Below are 17,030 nucleotides of genomic sequence, written 5' to 3' on the forward strand. Positions count from 1 at the left end.
GTGTTGCCCCGAACTGACATTCTTTTCCCAATGGTCTCCAAAACGTTACAGTGTGGGTAAGAGTCACATCCTGTGAGCTGTATTTCAACCTCTGCTTTGTGTACTATACACACACATCTGTAGGATTAGCAGTGACTATAGTAACATCTTCAAACACCAAATAAACAAAAATACTAGTGATGTATAGTTCTGGTGCTTTGTCATTAACAAGATGTGGTTTTAATTAATGAGAAACAAAGACTGAGTCTCTCAACCTTGCCTTAAAACACAGTCATGGCCTTTTCAAAACTGAACATCTCTGCAATCCTGCATGTCGGAACAAAGCATGATAAGTTAAAGCCCCAAATCTGCCTTTCCTCTCACCATGTCATAGAAACAAAGGTGGGATTAACCTTCCCAAGAGTCAGCAAGGCGGCAGTTACTGGTGAATAACTGTCAGTCACCAAAGGCTCTCAAAAAGGGTCTCAGTTTCTTGGAGATGTCCAGGAGAAAAACCAGCTGGGCTACATGAGCCGGTACCGTCCCAGCCAGGCTTACTTGGCTGAACTCCTGCATCGCATGTGCTGCCTCCCCAGGGAGCCGCAGCCCTTGGCAGTGCCTCCAGTGGTACTACGTTCAACAGACCCTCCTTCCTGAGAAACAGGTAGAGGAGCAATAAAAGAAGGATGCAGTCACTCCCTGTGGACACAACTGAATTATTTATTGCCGTGGACTAACCTTTTGCAGGTCATATGCTCATTTCTTCAGCTTCTCCAAGGAGGTTGGTAGGATAAAAGATTCTGTGTTTTCACTAAATCTTTTTCTCTCAGTTGATGGTAGGCTGTCAGTCCAGCAGGTCAGGGAGATCTGGGGAAGGGTGATGTCAAAGACAGTGACATCGGAAGAAGCTGCAAGACTTGAGTGCCAGAAAATAAGGAAAACCAGAGTGCTCATAGAGAGTCTTCCTTTTAACTCTCCAGGTGGGGAGGAAAGGGGGCAGGGAGGCTTTTACAGTTAATAGCTACACTTCTGCAGAAGAAAAACCAACTCCCTGGGGGACAGGAGATTAGCCTGGCAAAACAACTTGTTCCTCTAGAGAGATGAAACTGGACGACTGCACAGTTGTGACTTGTGTACAACCGGAACCAGAGCTGGGGACAGACTCATGACCCCTGTCCTCATCCACTGCAGTGCATCACAGATGCTCAGGCTCGAGAGGAACCACCCAAGCAAAAGCCCAAGTCCCACCTTTTCCACAGCTCCTCAGCAGGTGCGAAAAGACCTGCTGATGGTATTTCTGACACGCTTCCAACTTGAAGGAGATTCATATGGGCATGCTAATGCAGCTGGGAAAAGGTGGATGTGCACTTGGGGGTTTTAAACATGGCTAAATTCAACTACTGACAAGAACAGTTGAACAGAAAATTTGAATACACAGCGGTTATCTTGCTTAAATGACCAAGAGATAAGTAAAGAAATTTTGCAGACCAGAGCCTGACCCAGATCATGTTTAATTGGCAGCAAGTTCTCCCCTTGACCAAGTCAGCCTGAAATAAACACTTAAGCTTCTGTGCATAGCTGGAAGAGTAAATATGTGTCATCTGTTTGTCCTGGTTTAAGGGGAGGAGGGAAAAAAAAAAAAAAAAAATTCAGTCTGGGCTTTGTTATAAATAGCACAAGAGAGACAGCTCAGCTCAGAAGGTGGCTGCAGAGCTGGCAGTGCTAGACAGGATCTCCAGAACAAAAAAAAAAAAAAAAAATCCAGGAAATCCCCAGTGTCACTTCTCCCCACAACTGATTTAAAATGAGTTTATCCCTTGCACTTGGTACATGAGGAAGAAGAAACTTCCTGGCTATGACGGGGGGAAAACACAGTTATTAACAGCACCACAATGAGCAAGTATCAGAAGTTATGCTGCAGCCCTGGAAGATCTTGGCTGGATCTTGAAAATATCTGTTGCCATAGCAGTAATTGCTATACATGGTAACAGTGAACAGAGTGTGAGAACAATTTACTTTCTGATTTGGTGCCCAAAACAAGTTCCTTTTGTTTTCTCTCACCAAAAACTCAAGCATTTATTAGCTTGTGTTCAGTCCAAAACTGAGCTTTTCACTTTCAGCAATGGCAAGGAAGGCAGCAGAAAAGGGGCAAATTCAGAAAGACATCAAAGCTGGCAGTGCTCTCTCCATCCTTCTTTTACAGCATAGCCGATGGATTGGGGCAAAGATCTAGACCATACTCAACTTCCCTTTATATTTGATGTCCACCTAGATGGTCCTCATGTGCCTCCAGCACATAGTATTTGCCACTGAAAAAAAAAAAAAGAGAGAGAGAGAAAAAAACCACAGAGGCACTTATTCTACTTCCAGCAGTTAGAAGCAAGGACTTCTCTGAGACGGGATGACCTGACGCTCACTTAATAGTTAATGTGACACCAGACCACAGTGGTGTCATGACTTTTTCATTCTGTCCTCTGCTCCCCTCTTTGCCGTTCACAACCTCCTCTTCCCTTCCTGCAGTGCTGCCAAACAGCAGCCGATACTTTTGCAGAAACACTTGTTACCCCCAACCTCATTCCTGAATTTCAGTGCTCAGGATTTCTTACCTCATTTGCTCAGAGCCCATCACTGTGCACGTGGATCGTGGCACACACTGCCCCAGCCATCGCTTTCATCCCCTTTTCTAGGTCATGAACAAACGCTGTGAGTGGCAGAGATCACAGCCTGGCTCCCCGTGGGACTTCCCTCCACTGTGAAGTCTGACAGTCTACTCCTCCTTGTCTTTGTACCCTATCTTTTAACCATTTATTCACCCATGCATCCCATGATGGGCTTTTCTTGGATAACCCGTGCTGAAACCTTTCAGAGAGGTCCACTAGACCACTCCACTGTATCACCCCTGCCATGTGCTTGCAAACGCCTTCCAAGTACCCATGGAGTCATGTGGCTCAATTTTAGTCTATAAAAGCCATGCCGGCTCTTCCACAACACGCCATATCTATCTACATTCCTACTTAATACTGGTTCCTGGAAACTTTCAGGAACGTAAGATACGCATCTTGGGTGGAACCAACTGCCCCTCCATACTGTCTACAGCCCAGACAACCGGAGAGGTTTGTTAGGCAGAGCACGTGAGCCTGGTCATACCCTCTCTCCATCTTCTTTCTTATTCCCCCAGAATCCACACTTGTATTATGGATGCTAAAGGTACATCCCTGGCTGTTCTTCCTAGCATCTGTTTCGGACCGACTGCCCATAAGTTCACCCAAATGCTTTTTGAACCTGCTGATACCTTTTGCATCCACAACCCCCCAGGACAATGAATTCAGAAGTTCATCACACATTGTGTAAAATAAAAGTACTTCCTTCCACCTACTTTAAACCAATCTCCTATAGGTTTCATCAAGTGCCCCTGGTTCTAGCGCCACAAGACCTGGTAGAGAAAATTGAACTTAATCAGTACCTTCATGATTTTGTATACCTTGATCATATACTGCGCCAGACTTCTACTCCAAAACAAGGAGCTGCAAATTTTCTTCTCTCTCCTAAGGCAGCTACTCTGTCCCTCAGTGATTTTAATTGTCTTCTCTGCAGCCTCTCCAACACCACTGTCAAGATGCAGAAGCCAGAACTACATGCAGCCCCCAAGATATGCACCAGCATGTTATAGAGGGTCAAAACGATGCCCTCTGCTTTGTTACTACTTCTCTTGCTGATGGTGACCACAATTTATGGGCTTTTTTGGCTAACACTGCACACTAAGCTGATGATTCAGAGAACTGCCGATGATGACTCTGAGATCCTTCCTGACCTGTAACCACCAGTTCCAGGTTCAGCATCGTACAGGCCCAGTATAGATAATCTTCCCCTACAGATACCCCACGTTTTCCTACACTGAAGTTCATCTGCCACTTATGTGCCCACTTGCTCAGTTCTGCGAGGTCCTTCCGGATTTCCTCACCTTCAGTGAGGTATTCAACCACCTGAAGGAATTGAGAATCCTCTGTAAACCTGGGAACTTCACTGCACCTCTCCATGCCTGAGGTCACCCGTAGGATGAAAACCAGTCCCAGGACCAGTCTCTGGGGTCTTACTGCTGATGCTTACCCGTGCTGAAAAATGACCATTAAGCCCTACCCTTTGCGTCCTATGCTTTCACCAGCTCTCGGTCCATAACAAGACATTTCCTCCATGCCCATGGTGACTTAGTTTCTTAAAAGCTTTCAGTGGAGAACCTTGTCAAAGGCTGTTTGAAAACCCACATATGTGAAGTCTATTCATCCTGCTATCACATGCTCACCAAGCTCCAGCAGGTCAATGAGGCACGGCTTGCCTTTATGTTAGCCCTTTTAACTCTTTTCAAAGCAGCTGTGCTTGGCCATGCCTTCAGTGATCTTGTTCTTCGCTGCAGAAGCCCAGGAACAGAGGTCAAACCCACCGGTCCGTGGTCCCCAGGATCCTGTCTACAGCCTTTCCCTAGCAGTGTGCCTGGCACAGGTATTGAGCTCCCTGATGTGTACCTCCCTGATTTCGCCAAGATCCCCCTCTTTTAAAAAGTGCCATCACATTTGCCACCATCAATTTCTGTGATACCAAGGGCACTTTAAGCAACAGGATACGCACAGAAGTATCTCGGAAATTTCAGATTTAAGATCCTATGGCACTCTTGAGTAAAGCTATCTGTTCCTTATAGTTTGTTATCAGTTCCTCTGTTTGCTTTAAAGCTATTTCTACTGACATTCAATGCGAGACAACTTCTCAGACAGCTCTTTTGTAGCAAGCTTGTAGTTTGCAAAGCTACAAAGCTCCTCCACAGGAGTCAAGACAGCCAAAAAATGGTTTAGATTTTTCTGTGATGGCTTTATCTTCCATGCCTCTCACACCTTGATCTCTTCTGCTGCCTGTCTCCAAAAGGTTTCTGATGCATTTGAAATTTAATCATATTTGGAAAGTTCACTCTTCAAAAGTCTTATTCTGGCCTGCCTTATTTTGATTTTACATGTAATCTGCTGAAATATATAGTTTTTTGGTTGTCTTGTGTGGATACAGCTTCCCCTTTCTGACCAACATCCTTATCACTCTACCAGCCTTCTTTCCCTGCACATTTCCTTTTGTTTTCTTTCTTTAAAAGAAAAAAAAAAAAAAAAAAGTCTTTGATATTTTCTTGGTGGAGGTATCTATTCGACCTGAGCCGCCAATGTCAACACCAAATAACTTCCATACCACCACTGGTCCTATCAGCTACTCTTTAGCAGAGGGACAGAGTCGTACAAGGCAGACAAGTAACAGGGCTCTTACACAACTGCAACAACAGCCCCAACTCAGGACTAAATGCCAGCTCTACAGCAGGGCAGACATAAGTCTCATTAATTTTATTAATGCTGCCAGTCATAAAGAGCCCATCAAAATGACAGGCTCGGAGTTATCATGACTGTTCCTGGGCACATACGTACTGAGTTTTCACAGGTAACTGCATATTCCCAGTTTCCAGATGCCCAAACTGAGATGTGTTTCCAGCTCGAAACACGTTACATGATGAAAGCACCTCCTGAGGCACACACCAGATGAGAGGCAGAGGGCTCAAAGCTGCTCCTTCCTGGGGGAATACAGGACCACATCAAAGGGCAGCCAAGATCCCAGGAGAGCAGTGCCCTGTGGCAGTGTCTCCCTTCCAGGGAGCACCTGCAGCCTGGACCTTCTCCCTTGGTTTTGGCACTGCTGAGTGCACAGAGATGCAGTCAAGGTCAAGGCCCACAAGGCTCCTGCCAAGGTCCTGCTGGAGACAAGAGGCAGGGCCCAATTGCTAACAAACTGCAAAACACGTTTAGTCAGCAACAGGCTTTAACTTAAAAAAATTTAAAAATTCACTGATCAATTTTTGCCTGAAGCACAAGAAAAATTAGGGTTTGCGTCTCCCAGCTGTTCATTACTCTTCTTGACATCTTCCGTCACAGCTTAGCAGGTATGAAGTTGAAAGACATAAAGCCTGATACTCTCCTGCATCTTGAGCAGCATGGAAAGCTCTGCCACAACGGGGCTGCACCTCGGAAAGGGGGTAGCTGAACACCTCCCCCAGCAGCACCCACTTTTCACAGCCTGGTGCACTGACATTGCTCTTTGTCCAGGGGCTCACGTATCGCCTGCACTTCCACGAGGACCAGCAGAGCGGGTCCAAGCTCTAGTACAGACACATTTCACCATTAAAGATGTTTATGCCTGCGGATGTCATTCGCCCTTCCGAGGGGAAACAGCCACACCATTAGGACAGTTTACAGCTATAGCCGTATAGGCAAAGCAGCACAAGTTCCTACTGCAGGTAAGAGTGCCATCTGGACACTCACAAATCTATGGGTCCCAATGGGATCCAGCCAAGAGTACTGAGGGAACTGGCAGAGGTCCTTGCCAAGCCACTCTCTATCATCTATCACTGATCCTGGTCAACACGGGAGGTCCCAGAGGACTGGAGGCTTGCCAATGTGACGCCCATTTACAAGAAGGGTCAGAGGGAGGATCCGGGGAACTACAGGCCTGTCAGCCTGACCTCGGTACCGGAGAAGATTATGGGACGGTTTGCCTTGAGAGCACTCACATGGCAAGTCCAGGATAAGAAGGGGATCAGGCCCAGTCAGCATGGGTTTATGAAAGGCAGGTCCTGCTTGACCAACCTGATCTCCTTCTATGACCAGGTGACCCGCCTAGTGGATGAGGGAAAGGCTGTGGATGTTGTCTTCCTTGACTTCAGCATGGCCTTTGACACTGTCTCTCACGGCATACTCCTTGAGAAGCTGGCATCTCATGGCTTGGATAAGTGTACTCTTTGCTGGGTGAAAAACTGGCTGGATGGACAAGCCCAGAGGGTTGTGGTGAATGGGGTGAAATCCAGTTGGCGGCAGGTCACAAGTGGTGTTCCTCAGGGCTCGGTGTTGGGGCCAGTTCTGTTTAACATCTCTATCGATGATTTGGATGAGGGCATTGAGTGCACCCTCAGCAAATTAGCAGACAACACCAAATTGGGAGGCAGGGTCAATCTGCTTGAGGGTAGGGAGGCTCTACAAAGAGATCTGGACAGGCTGGATCCATGGGCTAAGGCCAATCGTATGAAGTTCAACAAGGCCAAGTGCCGGGTCCTGCACTTCGGTCACGGCAACCCCATGCAGCGCTACAGGCTGGGGGAAGAGTGGCTGGAAAGCTGCCTGGCGGAAAAAGACGTGGGTGTGCTGGTTGACAGCCGGCTGAATGTGAGCCAGCAGTGTGCCCAGGTGGCCAAGAAGGCCAATGGCATCCTAGCCTGTATCAGAAATAGTGTGGCCAGCAGGAGCAGGGAGGTGATTGTTCCCCTGTACTCGGCACTGGTGAGGCCGCACTTTGAGTCCTGTGTTCCGTTTTGGGCCCCTCACTACAGGAAAGACATTTAGTTGCTGGAGGATGTTCAGAGAAGGGCAACCAAGTTGGTGAGGGGCCTGGAGCACAAGTCTTATGAGGAGCGGCTGAGGGAACTGGGGCTGTTTAGTCTAGAGAACAGGAGGCTGAGGGGAGACCTTATAGCTCTCTACAACTACCTGAAAGGGGTTGTAGTGAGGTGGATGTTGGTCTCTTCTGTCAGGTGGCTGGAGACAGGACGAGAGGAAATGGCCTCAAGTTGAGGCAAGGGAGATTTAGGTTAGATATTAGGAAAAATTTTTTTACTGAGAGGGTTGTCAGACATTGGAATAGGCTGCCCAGGGAAGTGGTTGAGTCACCATCCCTGGAGGTAGTCAAAAAGCGAGTAGATGGGGTACTTCAGGACATGGTTTAGTGGGCATGGTTGATGGTTGGACTCGATGATCTTGAAGGTCTTTTCCAATCTAAATGATTCTACGATTCTATGAGGGGAAACAGCCACACCATTAGGACAGTTTACAGCTATAGCCCTATAGGTAAAGCAGCACAAGTTCCTAATGCAGGTAAGAGCCCCAAAATGGTAATTTCAGTGGAATACTGTTAATTCACGTAAAGCCTCTCAAATCCTCTCTGCAGTCCACAGAAACTCTGGGTTTAACCCAGGTCCGGCTGGGACGCGGAGGGCAAGAAAGCTGCACTGCAGGCAGCCCCATGAGAAATTTGTCTGTTTTCGGACCATCCCCATGCATTCACTTGAAGAAATGGCAACCGCTGCGAACAGCAGAGGTTTGAGCAAGGTAACAGGAATTAAACACATGCCCTCCCCTGCCCGTGCTGAACTCCACTTCTGGCAGGCACCACAGGCACTGCCAGGATGACAGTAAGGGAGCTGCCGCAGCCAGCTGCAGGGGCTATTTTATTTCAGCGCCCAGAGTACAAGATGTACGTGGTATCAGGAGACACTCTCAAATAGGAAACTGTGCTCTTCCCCAAAGAGACTCCAGCGCAGGATGCAGCCCAAAATCAACACACCCCAAGCAGAGCTCACCACCGGAGCCATCCAGGCCAGGCAGGAATGAGCATGTCAACCACTGCAAGTCGCCCGTTTTTACATTTTGAGCTGAACTCTAGGCTGTTTTGCTGAGCTGTTTGGTGACCACCATGCTGTCCACCCTTTTCCACCTGCAGTCCGCTTCACACTCCAGAGACAGTGGGGTGGACAGAGAAAGCAGCCCAAGATGAATTTTCCCTCTAGCCCTGCAGCCTTGCACTGAACATGCCAGGTTACCAAAAAACTTCACCTCCCCCATGCACAGACAGCTCTCGCAGCTCAGCAGAAGCTTTCCTTATTCAAATGGAGATAAAAGCAAGTGATTTCATCCCTCCAAGACCAAATAAAGTTTAAGCACACAAGTGCTCAGCCACTAGAGGCAGTGCTGGGTGGCCAATGGGGACTCTGCCATCACAGTCCACAAGGCCGCCTTGCCAGGGGAGAGTTATGGGGAGCCAGAGAGGCTGAAATCACCGACATCTCCCCCTTTGCTGGACTCATCTGGCCCTCCTTGTTTCAACAAGAGCAACCTGAACAAGTGTCCCCCACCAAAGGGAGCTCTGCCCCACAGTGGCCCTCTGCCACCCTCCCTCTCTCGCAGCAGGTTTTGGCATTCAAGGCCAAAGTCTCAACAACGTACCCAAAGTCACCCCTGCAGCATGGCGTCCAAAGCCGGCCCAATGGACCATGTGAGAGGGAACTGGATGGTAACATCATTGTATGCTGAAAGCAGCACAGATCCAATGACTTGCTGTTGCTGGAAGGAGGGGATCCCCTCTGCATTCCCCGCCACGCTCCTTCCCCAGCACTCATCACACAAGGACACTGGAGCTCTTCAAATCCTGCACGGAGCCAATTCAGCTTACTAACTAAAAAGCAGCCAGTTTTCTCTCGCTTTAGTGAACTCAACCATTCTGGTGATGGGACCCAGGGCCAGAAGAAACAAGGGTGGCAGTGCACTGAAGATCACCATTGTCTGTCTTATCTTTTATGCTTATTGCTACCCCAAAAGAGACTTCTGCTTTGGAAAAGTCTTCAGCCTCCAGAACCTCAAACCCATGCTTTAGACTAATTTCAAATTGCAGCTTTAGTGAATTTAGGCTGAGTTGTCAGACCACCACCTACTCACCAGGCTTTTCCTCAGAAGCTTATAAACCCACAGTACAGAAAGGACCATGGCACTTGCTTTTCACCCTCATTTTCAGTGATTTTGAGACTAATTTCATGAAAATTGAAGTAGCTTATTTCAGGGGCAAGTTTTCTAAGGAGTTTCCCAGCCAAAACCACAACTCTTCTGCCATTTGTGCTCTAATGCAGGACTGCAGGTGAGGCAGTACCAACCCAAGCACAAAGCTGCCCTCCAAACCCCAATGCTACTTGCTTCACACTCAATTCACTGTACTGACTGAAGGCAACTCAGCCGTATCCCAGACAGACTATCCGTTGTATTATGATGGTATAAATTGCTAAGAAAATGTACCTCCATATTACAGCATGCTTAGCGTTTGTCCATAGGCATACATTAAGCGCTTCTCATGCCAGCTGCACTCCAGGCTCTGCACCTCAGCTCACAGCCCTTTCACCATCTCTCTTTGCTTCACCTGATGTTGATTCATCACCAAGAATTTGTAGAACACTTGGAGCTTCTCCTCTACCATAGCTTAGAGCAATACTTGGAAGGCCTAATAAAAAAATCCCAAACCTAATTACTGTAGCTAGGGAGCAAAGAAGAGCTAGACGGTGTGGCTGATATACAGCTGGATATCTGTAGCTATCAAAGGGCTATCAAAGTACTACAATATACTGAGGAGGAAACAGTCGCCAGACCAGAAGAGGACCAAATACAGCATTTACAGTTTCACAACAAACTGAACATGTTGAAACTAACAGCTGGACCTTGAGTTACTGTTTAAATGCATATAAGGGAGACTGAGAGCCTGGATTACAGTGTGTGACCACCCACAGTTTACCTCATGTCTGGAAACAACCCAGCACTTGCTATTTCCCACACAGCACCAAGAGCACATGGGAGACAAACCCAGAGTAGATGAGGCTGCATGGGGGAGCACAACTGCACAAGCAGATTAGCAGAGGGGCGAGGACCAGGCGCTGGAGCAGCTGGGGTGGCCAAGACCAGTTGGCTGGAGGTCAGGGTCCTGACAATAAAACCAAGCCAGCCATCCTGAGGGCCCGGCAGCCAGTGCAGAAGCACCAAAAACTGCAGCCAACACGTACCACCTGGTCTGGCTTGGCCACAGTCTCCAGAGGGGCATCTTTCCAGGCAAAACTACACAGCACTGCTCACCCATTACATCCCCTAGGTCCGTATTTAATTATTCAGCTATAAAGTCTCCTACGATAACTTTTTCTCTGCCTTCACTTTGTTACTGAAAATATTTTACGCCAATTCATCCTTCTAAACTGTGCCCTGGCTGCTGCTACACCTGAAAACCCACGCGCAAGACATAGTGCTGCCTCAGAGTCAAAAAAACCAAGACAGCTGAACTCCATGTGGTTAAAGGGGACTTACTGAGCTCGGTCCCAACTCGTCAGGCAGCATTGTGCAGGGCTTTTCTTGGTATCACTGGTTACGGAGACAGTAAGCCTCTTTGTCATTCTTCTGGGAAAAAAAATAAACACAAGCAAAACCAAACACAAAAACTAGATCTACAGAACAAAGAAGTTATCCCTGCTACAGTGCACTTGGCCCTGGGCCACCAGTTTGTGATGTCCAAGATGACACAAAATCCCACTACACGGAGTCTTTTCTGCCTCTGTAACGGGTTTCCAGCCAGAAAGCAGCAACCTTGTTTGCCCAGGTAGGAAACAGCCCCATCTGCCAAATCAAAGTGCCTTATGGCAGTGTCCCACATCTGCCAAGTTACACACACAAATAAGCGCAGCGCAGGTTTGGGTTTTTTCCCCGTCCCACTTGGCTTGTTTGTTTTTGGTAGATCATAAACCCTGTGGCTAAGAAAAAGGTCGGTTTAGAGGGGCCCAGGACTGCTCTGCTCCCAGCTGAAACAGGAACATGCAGCAAGTCCTGGGAGCACAGGGCGCTTGCTGTCATCTTCGTTTCATCCCATGTCAGAGCTGTTTCCATCAAGGAAGGCAAAGTGCAGTAAGAGCTTGACTGCAGAAGCTGGGCACAAGCAGAATATGAGAGGGGTAAGAAAATCCATCCTCTGCATAGAACAAGCCTTCTATTTGCCTCTGGTGGCTGATAAAGTTGCCAATGAACAATTTTATCCAGACCTCTCTATTTCAGAAGTTCCCCAGCGCTCTACAGCATAAAGCCCTCAGTGGAATTTCATACAAGACCTTAAGTCCAAAAAGACATAAGGCCCTGAAAAAATAATCTCAGCATCTCCAGTGCGTTGGCCTTTCAGCTTGTTATTTTCAGAGGGAATTTTCTAAAGTTGATATTGTCCAACCCAAGTCCCTTCTTTTTGCCTGAAGCACGTAACTGCAGGAGGCCAGACACACCCCAACTCCTGAAGCTGCCATACCAACACTCCCCCTGGGCATCATGGAGTCCTTTCCATCTCCCATGCTTCATTGCAAACAAGCAATCTGGATCTTCAGCATCCTCATTATAAGCTTCCCAAACCTCTTTTGGCTCTGTGCACTGCATAACCAAAAAAATGGCAGTTGACAAACACACAAAGAAAAAAGCTTGGGAGAGTAGCTGGAGGATGATTGACACCAGCTACACTGGAATTCGCTGGTCAATATGCAACTGAAAATATAAAATACTGTTATTACTTACATCAGTAACCTCAAACACTTGGAACAGTAGTTAGGATGAGAGAATACATCCCAAATAATGGTATTTTTTCCATTCTCCCACAAGACAAAGACCAAGTGCAAAAAAATTTTCTCTTGACCTACAGCGTCTCATTCCAGATGTACTAGGCAGATGGACTTCACCTCTGCTGCTTTAGTTAATACTTTCCTGCCACTCCAAAAACTGACTGCTTTAAGAAATTGCCCAAAGCAGAAGACTACATACTCTTCCCCATTAAAAGTATAAAACAATCAGACAGACAGCTTGCTTCAGTGGACACTCATGACTGAGCTACTAAAAAGCTTGATCATTAAAGTTGTGTTTCCTGCAAGGGAACTGCCTTTCTGCACACCTTGACAAAGGCAAGAATTAACATCAAATGTTTAAGTAATGACAGCAGAGCTCTATGAATTCAGCTAAAACCAAACCCCAGTGTCTGCTCTGGAATTTATTTTTATTACAAAGAAGAGGCACTTCACTAACTATTCGAATTTTCCCAGAGGGCTTTTTAAAGAACCACGAGCATATACATGTCACAACAAGGCACAAACAATTGCGCTCCACCAGGAAGGATTGATGGAGCCTAAATGGAGCATTTCAAATTCTGACGTATTTATTTGCTGAAAGCTTGCAAGCATCTCCTCCTAATTGCATCATCCACTGAGAAAGCCATTTGGGTAGTATGACAGGAATGGAAATACTGGGGAAAAGAGACCACAGGGAAGGAAGAAACGCTGCTTCTTTCCTTTGAACTTCTGATTAGTTTCCATCAGAAGACTCTGCTGTGTCTGAAGGTATTTCCCAAGGACTAGCCTTTATCTGCATAGAGTCAAACACTGTAACTGAAGGCAGGACACCACCCCAGGAGCTAGCTCCAGGCTATGCTGGGCCTACTGATGGGAGCAGCTTAAAAAGGATACGGCAGTGACAGTGGACAAGATGACAGCCTTGTCCTCCTCTTCTGTCTCTGCCAGCAGAGCTACCAGAGCAAAAACTCACTCCTGGTTTCACTTAAAGCCAGTCAGTCTTTCACCCTTAAACGATTTCATCCCAAGGAAAGTACCCTGGCAAGCTCACATTCAGAGGAGCAGGGATGACACCAGGATGGCGCAGCAGAGGTCGTGCTGCCGATAATCTCTCCCAACGGCACTCATCTCTGCTGATGTCAGAGAGCAAACACAGACCTTCACTACCCCAGCTCACTTCCTGTGAAGTGAGTTACCCCAACGCTCATCCAGGAATAGGCTCATCCAGCAGACAAGAGCGGGACAACCTGCTGGGAGCAGAAGCTTGTCCTGCACTCAGAGCTAGCTACAGAGAGGACATTTATTCATGGCTTTATTTAAGCCACTTAAGAAGAGGGTAAACCAGAACAAGGCACATGGACCCAGTTCAGAGGATGTGGGGGGCTCTGCGCTGAATAACAGCAGGAGGTTCAGATGCCCTGCCAAAACCAGAAGACCCCTTTGCTGCAAAGCCACGGCTGAGTTCAGACACATGAAGTCCGTCAGCAGCTCGAGGGCAGGCTGATGAAGTGTAGAAGTTTCCACTTGTTACTAAATTAAAGCTTCTGAAAAAACACAAAAACTAGTGTTCAGGCAAAGGCAAATTAAAGCCTGACTTAACTATATGCAACAAACTCAAGATACTGAGATTCAATAACAAAATTAGAGCCTTCATCGTAATCAGAACATGAAGCATTTGAATCCTTTGTATTCTGTATTAATAAAAGTAAAATGACCAGCAGGTTTCACACCAAACAAGTGCACTCATTACCATCCCCAGTCCTGCCCACGCAGCTTAACAGGACTTCAGCAATCCCCAGTACTTCTGGCACAAGCTGGAAGATCTCCCTCTGCTCACGTCCTGAGGCTGTTTAATTCAAACAGCCAAAAACATGCTGCTAAAACGGCAAGTCCAAACTGAAAAGCTTTCTTCTCCATAAGTAAAATGGCAATCAAGTAGTATTCTTACTAATGTATTTACCTATTAAGAAATATAGGTATGACACATCCTTTTGCGACTTCAAATAAAGAGTTCATGAATATGAATACTTATTAAACTGTACTGCCAGGGGAGAAAAGAAAAAAAAAAAACACCAACCAAACAACAAGACACAACCACCCTCATGGGCCAAAAATTCAGAATCCTACAGCAGTTTACACTTCGGTATCTTTAATTACAGATGCAATTCCATTAAAGCTGATTCAAATCTTACAGTCCTTCCCACAGTCCTTCAACAATGCTAATAGTTCTTCCTCCATGGCTCTATGGGAAAAAAACCTGTTCCCTGGTTTACAAAACTTTACCTGGTTGCCAACAGGCAGTTGCCCCAATCCTATGAAGCCAACCCCAAAAGAACGGCAGGATTGATTTAAAAAAAAAAAAAAGCCTCAAAGCTCAGACACAAATATGTTGAAGTCTGCAAGATTTTCTTACCCATTAGGCAGTTCACTACAGGAGTCTCAGTCTCTCCTCCTTTCATCTTTGCACCATGGCACATAACATTTTTCTAGAGATCAAGTAAATCGGTTGAATGGGAGCCATTTGCCTTTTGCACCCCTAGAGCAGGGCAGCGTTCGGTGAACCAGATTCTGCATGTCTTGTTGGCATATTAAACGTGCAAGTCTCTCATGAGGTTTTCAGCCACGGATCCAGAAACAGGCTAAAAGCAGCCTTTTGCATCATATCATCCTGGTTACAAAATGCACCAGGCCAGTATACTTAGATCTCCCTGTAGCTTATGTGCTCCCAGCTAAGGCCAAGACATCTGTTTCAGCTAAGCAAACCTGTTGTGAATACAGAAGGCATGTGAACTATCTGACCAAAAACCTGGCTTGAAAATCTGCATTCCTATAATCCACTGTGATCTCAGCATCACTCCGAAAAGCCTCCATCCAACTGATGGGAAAGAGCTGTCTCATCAACCTGGCAAACAGCAGACTCAAAAAACACCAGAGATAGTCAGTGGGGATATGCTGGAAAAATTACGCTGAAATCCAGCACAAGAGGCCCTGCACTTCTCTGCACTGGCTAGCAGAACAAGAGCCTCCAATCTACAAGGCTGTGTCAGGTTTTGCAGTTTATCCCCTGAAACCAGCAACCTGCAACCTCAATCCCCGAGCACTGAGTGCCCTTTGCTGTCACAGGCATGGAGGCAGAAGCAGCCGCTATGAGTTGCTGCTCCTGGCAGACCGAGAGCGTGCTGCTGTGCTAATCATTTTGCTCTGGATGAATTCTGGTACTCTATATCCGCTCTCAAGCGGATTTGCTATCCCTTCCCAAGACGCTGCTTCTTACGCACTAACTCAAACCACGTTCTGCTGGAGAAGATGCAGAAGAGACAGAAGAAAAAAAAAAAGCAAAACAACTTAAAATGCAAGAGAAATAAAAAATTATTCCAAACACCTTGCACCATCACCAAGGTACTGGGCAAAATGCCAACACAACCCTCCCTCCTCTCCCCCAGACAAAGAGAATGTGAGAAGCCAGCTGAAATCTGGTGCCCCTGGGGAAAGTCTCGCTCGCAGGAATGTTGAATGTTAAATCGTTTGGAGCTTCTCATCTAGGATGAAAAAAAATGCTGGCAAAACAGCACAACAGCAACTGGCATCAGCCATGGGGAAGACAGTGCTTCTGCCAGGCTCTGTACCTTCCTCCCAGAGGAGCCAAACTTAACCACTTCTGGCCAAAAAGCTGAGGCACAGGAGTGACCAGGAGGAATTCTCTCTGAGTAGGGTTATTCAGAAGAGCCATAAAATGCCCCCGCATTTGTCAAAAGCGGTATGCAGCCTGGGAAACTGGCCTGGCTACCTGGCCCTCCATTTTCACTGCCAACAGGTGATCCTGGCTCCCCAGCTGCTTCCAGGTGAGGAGTGAACCCTCACCTAGTCACCCCTCCAGCAGACCAAGTGCAACAGCTGTTCCTGTGCTTGACCAGGAAAACACTGCCATTTTGTAATTGTGTCTGCTTTTTTAAGCAACGGAGAGCAACCTACACCTGAAATCCACCCCAGAGCCCGAGAGCCTGGCCCAAAACAGGTACAAAATCAGCAAGTGCTTTTGGTTAACCGCACACCTTCAAAGGTGTGAGGGCAGCCGGCAGAGCCCGGCCACAGCCTCCGGGGAGGGTGATGCTGCCCGCTGCCGCTCCGCCGGACCCCCAAAGCCCAGGCAGGACGGGGACCTCTGGGTCGGGCTCAGGCCAGCTCAGCTCAGGGAAACTCGGGGCCACCCGCCTCGCTCGGAGGCTGCGAACAGCCGGGTCCCGGCAACGGGCGTCGGGCCCCAGCGGGAGCCGGGCCTGGCGGGGAGCCAATCTGGTGGAGCCGGGAGGGCACGGGGGTTTCCCCCCGGCCAGAGGCCAGCGCAGGCGGGAGGCGGCCCAGAGAGGGGCTGCGGGAGAGCAGCTACTCGCACGAGTTGGCCGCCCCGCCCGGCCTGGCCCTGCCGCCGCCACGGGGCCGCGGCCGGGGCCGGGCCCGCCCCGGCCGCCCCTCACCTGCCCCGCCAGGGCCCGCAGCTCGCCCGGCCCCGCGCCCGCAACCCCCCACCCGAACCAGGGGCGCCTCCCGGGCCGGCCCGGCAGACCCTGAGGGGGCGGCGGTGCCCGCCGCCCGCCTCAACAGGTGCGGAGCGACCGCACTCACCTCTCCGCCATGGCCCGCTCGACCGCGCCGCCCGCTCTGCCCGCGAGCGGGGCAGGATGTGAAACCCGATCCCGGCCCCGCCCGGGGGGGCGGTGCGGCCCGGCCCGGCCGCCGGGACCCCCGGCCCGCTCCCCGGGTCCCTCTGCTGGGGGCCGCCGCGCCGCGCCGCGCCGGGCCGGGGCGG

At 48.5% G+C, this 17,030-nt stretch overlaps 1 protein-coding gene across 3 annotated transcripts in view; it reads right to left on the reverse strand.

The window, feature by feature from the left end:
- The window catches only part of LOC115339375 (rho GTPase-activating protein 39-like), a 59,581-nt gene extending 42,578 nt beyond the window's left edge, over nucleotides 1-17,003 (reverse strand). The window contains exons 1-2 of one of the 3 annotated variants that reach the window (XM_030009284.2): nucleotides 16,847-17,003; nucleotides 718-846 (exon numbers count right to left, since the gene is read on the reverse strand). In XM_030009284.2, the coding sequence (XP_029865144.1) occupies nucleotides 718-731 (14 nt within the window). In that variant the 5' untranslated portion in view covers nucleotides 732-846; nucleotides 16,847-17,003. Of the gene's footprint in view, nucleotides 1-717; nucleotides 847-10,940; nucleotides 11,028-11,919; nucleotides 11,932-16,846 lie in introns of those variants that run through there. The other 2 variants (XM_030009283.2, XM_030009285.2) reach the window with 2 other exon arrangements.
- Nucleotides 17,004-17,030: the final 27 nt, after the last annotated feature.

The sequence above is a fragment of the Aquila chrysaetos genome, chromosome 3, assembly GCF_900496995.4.
Source record: "Aquila chrysaetos chrysaetos chromosome 3, bAquChr1.4, whole genome shotgun sequence".
NCBI lineage: Eukaryota > Metazoa > Chordata > Aves > Accipitriformes > Accipitridae > Aquila > Aquila chrysaetos.